The 10,201-nt window shown below is 39.8% G+C and overlaps 2 protein-coding genes across 2 annotated transcripts; both read left to right on the forward strand.

Moving 5' to 3' along the window:
• The first annotated feature begins 679 nt into the window (after nt 1-679).
• On the forward strand, nt 680-3,965 carry exosc4 (exosome component 4). The gene is made up of 3 exons (XM_037681651.1): nt 680-875; nt 3,230-3,436; nt 3,516-3,965. Exons 1-3 carry the CDS (start codon nt 705-707, stop codon nt 3,873-3,875), a joined length of 738 nt encoding a protein of 245 aa, XP_037537579.1. The 5' UTR covers nt 680-704; the 3' UTR covers nt 3,876-3,965.
• An 889-nt stretch (nt 3,966-4,854) lies between these two features.
• Nucleotides 4,855-10,000, forward strand: gpaa1 (glycosylphosphatidylinositol anchor attachment 1). The gene is made up of 13 exons (XM_037681652.1): nt 4,855-4,927; nt 5,255-5,355; nt 5,457-5,636; nt 5,724-5,835; nt 5,926-6,073; nt 6,167-6,268; nt 6,360-6,556; nt 6,642-6,838; nt 7,133-7,286; nt 7,404-7,475; nt 7,567-7,763; nt 9,263-9,433; nt 9,515-10,000. The coding sequence occupies exons 2-13, from the start codon at nt 5,282-5,284 to the stop codon at nt 9,756-9,758; spliced, it is 1,848 nt and encodes a 615-aa protein (XP_037537580.1). The 5' UTR covers nt 4,855-4,927; nt 5,255-5,281; the 3' UTR covers nt 9,759-10,000.
• Nucleotides 10,001-10,201: the final 201 nt, after the last annotated feature.

Below are 10,201 nucleotides of genomic sequence, written 5' to 3' on the forward strand. Positions count from 1 at the left end.
AGATACATTCATATTTAATTCACAACTTTTATTTTCTAAAGTAACATCTCTTTTAGAGTTTTTTGTAATATCACATTTGAAGAACTTAGTGGGGGTTTTTTTTATTCTCGATGTGGCATTTTATGTATGACATTTTTTTTTTCTAAATGAAAATTTAGTATTATGTATCTGTATTATACCTTGACATTGTCTAGAGGAGAAAAAAAAGCAGTTTAAACAAAATAAAAAAAAATTTTCCTATGTGTGGAGATTAAAAGTATTCTCGATAATCAATTTCCACCTAAATTTTCATTAAAGACAACACCTTTCTTTTTGTTTGTCCTGAGCCTGATTCTGCTGAAGGTTTCTTCCTCATGAGGGAGTTTTTCCTTTCCACTGTCGCCTTCGTGCTTGCTCAAGATGAGAGTTCTGCGATGGATTTAAATTCAAAGCTGTCTGCTCCTCAGATAAATAGGATTAACTTATTATTTCTAGATATGAATATTTCTGTTAACTTATTATTTTTATTATATATGAATGTTTCTGTTCAGTGCCCTGAGATAACTTCTGTTGCGACTTGGTGCTAAATAAATACAGTAAATTGAATTGAATTATATTTTGGTACTTTGGACTTGCCGTAGCCTCTTTATGAGTGGCTGACGGGTAATGTAGTACAGTGGTAAACACGCGGTACGTCGTCTTGTTGCTGTGAAGTTTGCAGAAACATGGCGGGCATGGAGCTGCTGTCTGATCAGGGATACCGCCTGGATGGAAGAAAAGCCGCCGAGCTGCGGAAGGTTCAGGCCCGCATGGGTGTGTTCGCTCAGGCTGACGGTTCTGCGTATTTAGAGCAGGGAAACACGAAGGCTCTGGCTGTGGTTTACGGTCCACATGAAGTAAGTCACGTCCATGTTTGATGGAGCGCCATGGTAACTATTTCAGTAGTGATTGCAGTAACGAGGTGTCACTGAATGCACCGTGAAGTCACAACTCCTGTCTATGCCGCTACACAGCCAAAGACGTAGACACTACGTTTAATTTTTTTATTAATTTATTTTTAATACACCTCGTTGAGCGGGCTGGTCAGGCATAGACATATATACGTAGACGCCTCATTGATCGCTGAATCATACGTCAGCGTCGCTGCCATATTGAATGTGGCGAATGATAGGAGAAGATTCCTCATCGATTCAAAGTGGCAACCAATGTTCCCTGTAATTTTTCATGTGTCAGGGTAAAACCACCAGCTCCCTGAGCACACCGAGGACCACTGTGCAACACGCTGTGGCCACACATTCACATTTTGTACAATGACGTGTGCTATAGCTTGAGTGTAAATTACTGCAACTCTTTCTTGGTAAAATATCTAATTACATAGTTTTTGATTAGCATTTCTACTACCCATAAATTATCTAGTAGTAACATCATTTAATGATTAATATCCATAAATAAAAAAAATCTTAATTGTCACTAGATTATGCACAAATCTGACTTATATAAATTTTACCTTATGTTTCACGTCTGTCCTCGCTTCTCCAGTTCATGTTGTCCAGGTCGATGGCTCCATCTGCTTCTTGCTTCGACTTTAGCTGGTCCAAATGTGAAGAATGTCAAGACGATTTCTGGATGCTGTTTTGATGTGATCTATTAAACTAAATCCTTTTTCACAATGGCAGTGTCTGCTGATCCATAATCAAAACTGAGCTCAATGCTTCAACGTCAAATGCAGACTACTCCTTTAACTCATCCTCTGGAAAACGAGCATCCATGTGATCACAGAGCTTACTAATAAAAGGAGTCATCTCACCAATATTTCTGCCATCAGCTGATGAGGTCCCCATGGCCTCTTTGACACGGTCACTCCATTGTACAACCCAAACTCGCTGGCTACTTTGGCTTCGCTGCATGTTTTGCAGAGCAGACCTTTCACTCGAAAAATAAAATAAAATCTCACCCAGTTTCACCGTTTGTTCTTCTTTTTGTACATACTCTGACAACATACTCTGACAGCCATTCCTTCTTAAAAGAACCGCATTTCCTTTTTTACTTTAGCTTGGTGAGTGGACGTGTCACTGCCCGTTCGTTTCGCCATGATAAGAGTTTAGCGTTTGCATCTCTCATCTCCGCTGCACTGTTGTTACCTAGCTAACGTATGTGCTGTAACTTTGCGTTACGCAAGTTACGGCACATGCACAAGTGGTGCATGTGCCATAACGCAAGCACTGTCAAGTCTATGATTGTCTCAGAAATTATTGCGATAAACGATAATATTGTTTGAAATTTGACGATAATTAGTCATTATTGTCAAATTTAAGAAGAAATGTTAATTTGTTTTGAGTGTAGTATCTTTTTTTGACCACCAGATGGCAGGATAAGACTGTCTGAACCGAAGGATGGATAGTGAGGGAGCGAGCAGCGTTTCTCTTTAAGAAAAATGGGAGAGAGGCCCCTTGACGTGACATGGGCTGTCTCCCACAGGTCTCTCCTTTTTTTTTGGTTCTCAAAATGGTGGACGCTCAGTGTGGTTTGAGTTCTTTAGCGTAGCATTTTTCACACAAAACCTTTAATTTAAAAAAATCAGTAAACAAGTTCTCAGCTTCTTTTTGCAGAGAAAAAACAACTTTTTAAATGAAGGCACGGGTTTCTACTGTGAATTTTGGTGCTTCGACAATAGGAGGTTGTTTCCAGAGTTTGGCCTGTTAGCTTAGCTTGTAGCTTAGCTTCTCAGCTTTGCTGCTTTTACCATACACATTATTTATGTCTGTGCTTTTAATGATCCAAACATGATAATTTGGACGGTTAAAATGGATTTTAAAGAGAAAAGAGAAAGGAAGGGGTCAGAAGAGCACCGGAGTTGAACCTTTTGTCATCCAGTGTCTTCAGTAGAAAGAGAGAGACGCGAAGAAACGATAAAGCCGATAAATGAAACTGAGGTTGAATTTTCATTTATCATGCGATTAATTGATTTATTGTTTATCGCGACAGGCCTAATTGAATCAAAATTCTATTTGGGGATATTTGAGAATCCACATCATTAAGATTTCCTGTTATTTAATTGTGTTGTACCTTTGTAATTATTTTTTTTTCTGCGTCAGCTGTTGGGAATAGATGTGTCATGTGAAATATTTTCCAAATAGCTTGTACTCAGCTTCTAAGTCAGTTCTCTGTTTGATTTCGCCTCCTGATAAGGTTACAGTATCGTTATAGTTTTGCATGCAGTCTTCACTCTTGCGTTCTGTGTTCCCTTTAGATGCGTGGTTCAAGAAGTCGGACCCTCCACGATCGAGCTGTTATCAACTGCCAGTACAGCATGGCCACGTTCAGCACAGCGGAGAGGAAGAGGAGGCCGCACGGAGACCGCAAATCCACTGAGATGAGCCTCCACCTGAAGCAGACGTTTGAAGCTGCTGTGATGACCCAGCTCTTCCCGCACTCCCAAATCGATATTTATGTCAAGGTACGTTTTAGACAGAAAGTTCACTGTGCCGCTTCATTCTTGGATACATATCCATAAAAAAAGCAAATGTCACCTTCAGATTCTACAGTCAGATGGAGGAAACTACAGCGTGTGTGTGAACGCTGCCACCCTGGCGGTGATTGACGCTGGGATCCCCATGCGAGACTACGTGTGCGCCTGCACCGTGGGCTTCGTCGATGAGACGCCCCTCGCCGACCTTTGCTATGCGGAGGAGAGCGGAGGAGTGAGCTCTTTGGCTTTAGCGTTGCTGCCCAGAGGAGGACAAATCGCTCTTGTTCAGATGGATGCCAGACTGCACCAGGATCACCTGGAATCACTGATTGAGGCTGCGATGTCTGCTTGTAAAGGTGTGAGCAAGGTGCTGGATGAGGTAGTGAGGCAGCATCTTCAAGAAGCCTCGGTGCTCACCAGAGAGTGATGAAAAGGTGAATATCTGAACTGAGAATCTGTTAACAGCTCTTTTTTTAATGTTATTTTAATTCATATTGTTTTGCTATATTTTTGTTGATACCTGAATGTAACAATAAACATATACATAAATTTAGTTGTATTTTTGTGTTTTTTTCTTGTCTTGCCTTGATTTTATTATGAATTATTGATGTAAAGGCTAAGGGTGGTAAACGGAGTAATGAAATTCAGCATACTGGAGCAGGAGTGCACCACCATGGTCATTACGTTATGTACAATTATTTTAGGTCTGGAAGCAACAAGAACGTGATGAGCAATATTTCAGATTGATTTTGAGAATGTAATACCTTGGGATATCTTTTTTTCGCTCTAGTGCATATACAGTACAGTATGTTCTCTTGTGTGTACCTGAAAGAACTATTCTGCATTTGTTTTGCTGCAAGCACGTGATGTTGAAAAAATTTATCACTTTTGACATTTTAGGGACTTTGTATATTGTCGAAACAATGATTTAAAAGATCACAAACTATTAAAAATCAAAATGTACGCTCTCTAATCATGTAAGTGGGTGCAAAAAATGCAACTTTGTAAAGCACTTTATAAATAACACTGTTGGCCAAAGTGCTGTACACTGACACATACAAGCATAAAAACCATAAAATAAAATGATAAAAAAAGAACTGCCAAAATCATAAAACAGCAAACAGTAAAAACAATAAAACTAATAACTTAAAAGAGTAAAACCAACATTTCAAGTTGATTTAAAAGCCAAAGATAGATTTATAAACAGGAAGTGAGTCAGCTTGTCTGACGTGCAAAGGCAGCTCATTTCACAGTTTCGGGGAAGTGACTGAAAATTTAATAGTAAAATAATAATTTTACATTATTCTTTTAATACAGAATACAATTATTTGCTTTGAACATTATGCTTAAATACAAAAATTGTTTTATTTTGAAGGGTAGATGGACGGAAGTCGGTCCGCAGCATTAGCGTTCCCGCAGGAACAAGGAACTTGCAAACAAGCGCCTCCTGAAGCGGCAAGTGAATGTGGCCATTCTTTGGTACGTTTATGCACATTTTAAGTAGCAAAAAACACAAGTTATTCTCATCAGGAACTCTTATCAATATAAAGTCAATCCTTTGAAATATTTACTATTTCGGGAAACCCGTGCGCTAACCAGCTAGCTGTGAAACAATGAATGACTGAGAATAGCTTGTTTTTTATGAAAATGTAAATAATGATAGATATAAGTTTATTGCAGCAATTTGAGAATAATCAAACTAATTATATTATGTTTTATTATTGCCCACACTAGCAGTAATAACGAATATGAATTATATTTGTTGGTTGTTCTTTGTGTGGTGTTGTTACTTCCGGCGATCCCAAGCTTCAAGATCTAGTTAAATCTGACACCATGGGACTGTTGTCAGACCCAAACAGAAGACGGGCTTTAATCAGCATGCTGACCCGCCTCAATGCTCCAATTTGGTAAGAATTAGATGTGTGTGATCTTGCACTTAAATAGTTTATCCATATGTCATTTAAAAATAAATACTGAATATGATTTGTCTCCCATCTCTACATGCCAGTGTGCTTTTCTACTGTGCCGGTGTGTGTTGGTTCATGGGGCTGGCATTTGAGCCATTCACCTTGCGGACATACATGTCAGAGAATGCCATGGGATCCACCATGGTGGAGGAGCGATTCCCTGCAGGGGAGAGAGCGATGGCCACAGCCAGAGAGTTTGCCGCTCACAAGAAGAAAGTTGGGTATGGTTTTGTTGTGTTATTTCACTTTTATCACTAATCACGTGTAATAATAATTGCACCTATTAAAAAAAAAAAAATTCTCTGCAGAGGGATGCCTGTGGATTGGTTAGTGAAAACCATGCAGGCTCGAGGGTTAGAGGTGTTCACCCAAAGCTTCTCTCGGACACTACCATTCCCGGATGAAAACAAGGAGAGATATGTAAGTGTTGCAGAAACCACTTAACATTTTTCCAGGTTTTCATTCTCCTCACTTTTTAAAAACGTATGTTTTTGTTCTATTTCTCCACAGATTGTGAAAGGCACAAATGTCTATGGGATCCTCCGTGCCCCCAGAGCTCCCCGCACTGAAGCCCTGGTGCTCAGTGCTCCGTGCAGTCCAGGCGATGAGAACAACCAGGCTGTGGGACTGCTGCTTGGCTTGGCACATTACTTTCGAAGTGAGTTCAACACTCGCCGCTGTCCCCAACACATCTAGACAACACTGAGTATTGCAGCTGTATTCTATGTTCACACTATTCTGTGGTTTATAGATCAGGTTTACTGGGCCAAGGACATCATCTTTCTTGTGAATGAGCATGATTTGATCGGCATGCAGGCCTGGCTGGAGGGTTACCACCACACAAACACTACAGGTTAAAATGAACTATAAATATATCTGAATTTATTGGGAATAAAAAAGGTTGTATTCTCCAATGGGTTTTTCTTCCATAATTGTTCTTCTAGGAATGGAATGGTCACCGTTACAAGGTCGTGGCGGTTCAATCCAGGCAGCCCTGTCCTTGGAGCTCAGCAGTGATGTCATCACCAGTTTGGACATAGTGCTGGAAGGACTTAATGGCCAGCTACCCAACCTGGATTTAGCAAACCTCTTCTATGCTTTCTGTCAGAAGATCGGGGTTCTTTGCACCATTCAGGGCAGGGTAAAGGCTTCTGAGCATGTGCAGGCTGTTTGGTCACCAGCGCAGCGAGATAAGGTTTGATTTTAACGTGTGGATGTTTTTCTAGCTGCAGAGAAATGACTGGGACAGTGTGTCAGGCTACAGCCATGCAGTCCAGACCATGATGCTGATGGTGATGAAGCAGGCCAGCGGGCGACCCTGGGGTGACCACGGCCTGTTCTTACGCTATCACATAGAGGCTGCCACTATCAGGGGCATCAACAGCTTCCGCCAGTATAAGACTGACGCTACCACTGTTGGCAGGTAAGAGTTATTGTTTTAGTTTGCCTCAATCCTAAGAAAGAAAAAAGTTTGAATGGTATATCTTGTTGTTGTTTTTTTTTCATTTATATATATATATATATATATATATATATATATATATATATATTGTAACCATGAAATATAACAATAGATGAATAATAACGTGGACAAGACAAAACATTAAATATACAATTCATTATTTCCTTATTTATAAATCTTTCAATATGAGCAAAATATTTGAATTGCTTGTTATTAACAGTAAATATAAATTAATTTGTATTTTTTGTCTTCTAGACTGTTAGAAGGAATGTATCGTAAGCTGAATAACCTCCTGGAGCGCCTTCACCAGTCTTATTTCTTCTACATCATGCCATCACTAACTCACTTTGTCTCGATTGGATACTATATGCCAGCCTTCGGCCTCCTTGCTGTCATCCTGCTCCTTCGTGTATCCTTGCATTAAAACAAGTGTATAATGTGATTGAACAGCTGCTGAAAACATGGGACAATAGATTAAATGTCAGCTGTGCGACCCTTAAGTTTTTACACCTTGACTACAATTCAGGCTTTAGACCTGTGGGTCCAGCTTGCGACTCCACCAGCTACAACTGAGGATGGCATGGCTGATGTTGAGCAGGTTCGACACAAAACAGTTTTAAATGACTAAGAAATGTATTTTCCCACTTATTCAAATATAGGTGTTTTTAAAAAATTAACTTTCTTTCCAGGATTCCAGTCCAGGTGTGCTGTCAGTGTTGACTCCTCTGGTGATCAGCCACCTGACTGGAGCAGCTTTGTATTTGCTGCCAGTCCGTTTTCAAGAGATGGCCGTCGAACACTTTCCCGTTTCCGAGACTGAAGCGGTCGTTCTTACAGCCATTGCTGTTTATACAGCCGGCCTGGCTTTGCCTCATAACACACACAGGTGATTACTGACATTACCTCTTTTCATTCTAAATACCTTCTAATGGTTTTGTCCTTCTCGTGAAAGCTTGGTTAGGCTGTTGTCCTGGCTCTGTTTTGACATGATCAAATTATTATAATACATTTTTGTCTTTGCACAGATTTTTAGGAAGGGGAATACTTTCTGGAGAACAACATTTCTATGGAAAACTATAATACAACTTAAATACAGACGAAGCTAAAAGAAACCTGTTGGAAATTTGCATAACCTGCATAATTGTAGTTACTGATGCTTTTGTCATTATGACACAAACATGTAGACTGGCTGGCACCTTAATCTGAGTTAATCCTGTGCAAACAACAGTGGATTGTTTGTTCCGATAAACTGATTTAAAAGAAATAAGTTTAACTTGTCAGCTGTCCCAACATAGTTGGTTATATATAAAACTGATTTGGGCGTTTTAAACTGACTTTTTATCATATTTATTTTAATTATACCCTGGTCTCATAAATACTGCTCTATGCACCTTTAACCAAAACAGTAACACCTTCCATCTCAACGCACAGAGACCATGATTCAACTGTAGAGCTGCATACCCACAACCTTTAAAACGAATTCTGAACATCATGCACCAAACAGAAAACCTTCCCACAATTGCTCCGTGAATAACAAATATCGTTTACAGCACATTGGAAACACTTGGGACCTTCCTTGTCAAATTCAGAAGAGAATTCAAAATCTTACTTCAAACCTACAAAGCTCTCAACAACCTAGCTCCATCTTATAGTAGAGATCTTATTGTTGCATATTTTCCTAACAGAGCACTTCTTGCTCAGACTGCAGGTTTACTCATGGTTCCTAGAGTTTCCCAAAGCAGAATGGGAGGACGATCTTCCAGTTATCAGGAACCAACTTCCAGTTTCTGTCCATGAGGCTGACACATTGTCCAGTTTTAAGACTGGGATTAAAACTTTCCTTTGTGATAAATCCTATAGTTAGGGTTGGTTTGTTATACTGCTATAGGCTTAGACTACTGAAGGACAAATTAACTTAATTTTCTCAAATTAATTGTTCAAATTGAATACCAAAGTCCATGCTCAGTAATCCAGGTATAAAATTCAGCAACTGTCCGTCAGGTCATCTGGACGGTTTCCAGATGACCTGACGGACAGTTGCTGGATTAAAATTGAATAATTTTAATTTGAGACTATTTTTATCTAAACGTGATTCTGGACCTGCCATTGTGTATCTGTTCCTCTCAAACCCAGCCGGTCGAAGCAGAAGGACGCTTGTCCTGAGCCTGGTTCTGCTAAAACGTTTCTTCCTCATGAGGGAGTTTTTCCTTTCCACTGTCGCCTTCGTGCTTGCTCGAGATGAGAGTCAGATAAATAGTATATTTTTTTTTATATATGAATGTTTCTGTTCAGTTTTCTGAGATGACTCCTGTTGTGACTTGGCGCTGTATAAACTGAACTGAATTAAAATAGTTGCTGCAGAGTAAATTGTATTGTTGTTCGCAGGTTAATTTCAGGTGAGGGGACTGAGCAGGGCTGGAAGGTGCTGAAGCTCGTCGCTGTGTTGTACCTGGCTGTGCTGCTGGGCTGCACGGCCCTCATTAACTTCTCCCTGGGCTTCATCCTGGCTCTCACCATGGTGCCGGTGGCTGCTTTTGTCACACCACATGTGCCTAAGTAATAACACCTGCTCAGAGTCTTTAAGTCATACTGCAGCCACACTAAAGTTAACCTTAACTTTTTTTTTGTCCTCTTTAGGGTTCTGTCAGCTGTTGTCCTCGTCATCCTCAGCCCAGCCTGCACACTTCTCTTCTCAGTGTTTTTCTTCAGAGAGCTGCAGGACATGCCCATCAGCTTCCAAGATGGCTGGTTGCTGTACCTTTCGGTCATTTCGCAGGGCATACTGGACCACTACTTGTTTGGCTCTCTGGTCTACCCCCTCATGGCCTTGATGGTGTATCCGTGTTGGCTGCTTTTTTGGAACATCCTCTTCTGGAAGTGACCTGCAGGTTCACCAAAGACTTCTGAATAAAACACCCTCTGAGATGATCTCAGGTTTATCAGGAAACTTGAAGAAGTGAAGCTTAAATCTACTGAAGAGTTTGGTAAAGAACAATTCTTTAAAGAGAATGAAATGACTCCCTTTTGTACATTTTGTTGTTCTTATTCTTTAAAACGAGGAGTAGAATTTGGATAACAAAAACAAATGTGTTGTGTGCTAAAAACTTTAAACAATATATAAACGGTTGAAGGGAAAATTAAATTTAGTGAAATATGTTTTCATGGAAATGTATTTGGTTGAACAATATGGCACTGCTTTGTTTTTATTATATTTATCAGATAAGATGGTAACAGAAACCAGAAAAAAACTACTTTTTTATGTTTGCACATCTCTGTTAATAAACCATTACTTTGTCAAATATTTTTGTTTTGAAAGTTATTTTG

This window comes from Nematolebias whitei, chromosome 9 (genome assembly GCF_014905685.2).
Source record: "Nematolebias whitei isolate Nwh7 chromosome 9, NemWhi1, whole genome shotgun sequence".
Lineage (NCBI taxonomy): Eukaryota > Metazoa > Chordata > Actinopteri > Cyprinodontiformes > Rivulidae > Nematolebias > Nematolebias whitei.

What these genes read in the sequence shown, in the direction of transcription:
- exosc4 (XM_037681651.1), top strand. Translation starts at nt 705, where the DNA reads ATGGCGGGCATGGAGCTGCTGTCTGATCAGGGATACCGCCTGGATGGA. An exon ending in TGGTTTACGGTCCACATGAA is followed by an intron (nt 876 to 3,229) that starts GTAAGTCACGTC and finishes TGTTCCCTTTAG; the next exon opens with ATGCGTGGTTCAAGAAGTCG. An exon ending in AAATCGATATTTATGTCAAG is followed by an intron (nt 3,437 to 3,515) that starts GTACGTTTTAGA and finishes TGTCACCTTCAG; the next exon opens with ATTCTACAGTCAGATGGAGG.
- gpaa1 (XM_037681652.1), top strand. Translation starts at nt 5,282, where the DNA reads ATGGGACTGTTGTCAGACCCAAACAGAAGACGGGCTTTAATCAGCATG. An exon ending in CTTGGCACATTACTTTCGAA is followed by an intron (nt 6,074 to 6,166) that starts GTGAGTTCAACA and finishes TGTGGTTTATAG; the next exon opens with ATCAGGTTTACTGGGCCAAG. An exon ending in GACGCTACCACTGTTGGCAG is followed by an intron (nt 6,839 to 7,132) that starts GTAAGAGTTATT and finishes TTTGTCTTCTAG; the next exon opens with ACTGTTAGAAGGAATGTATC.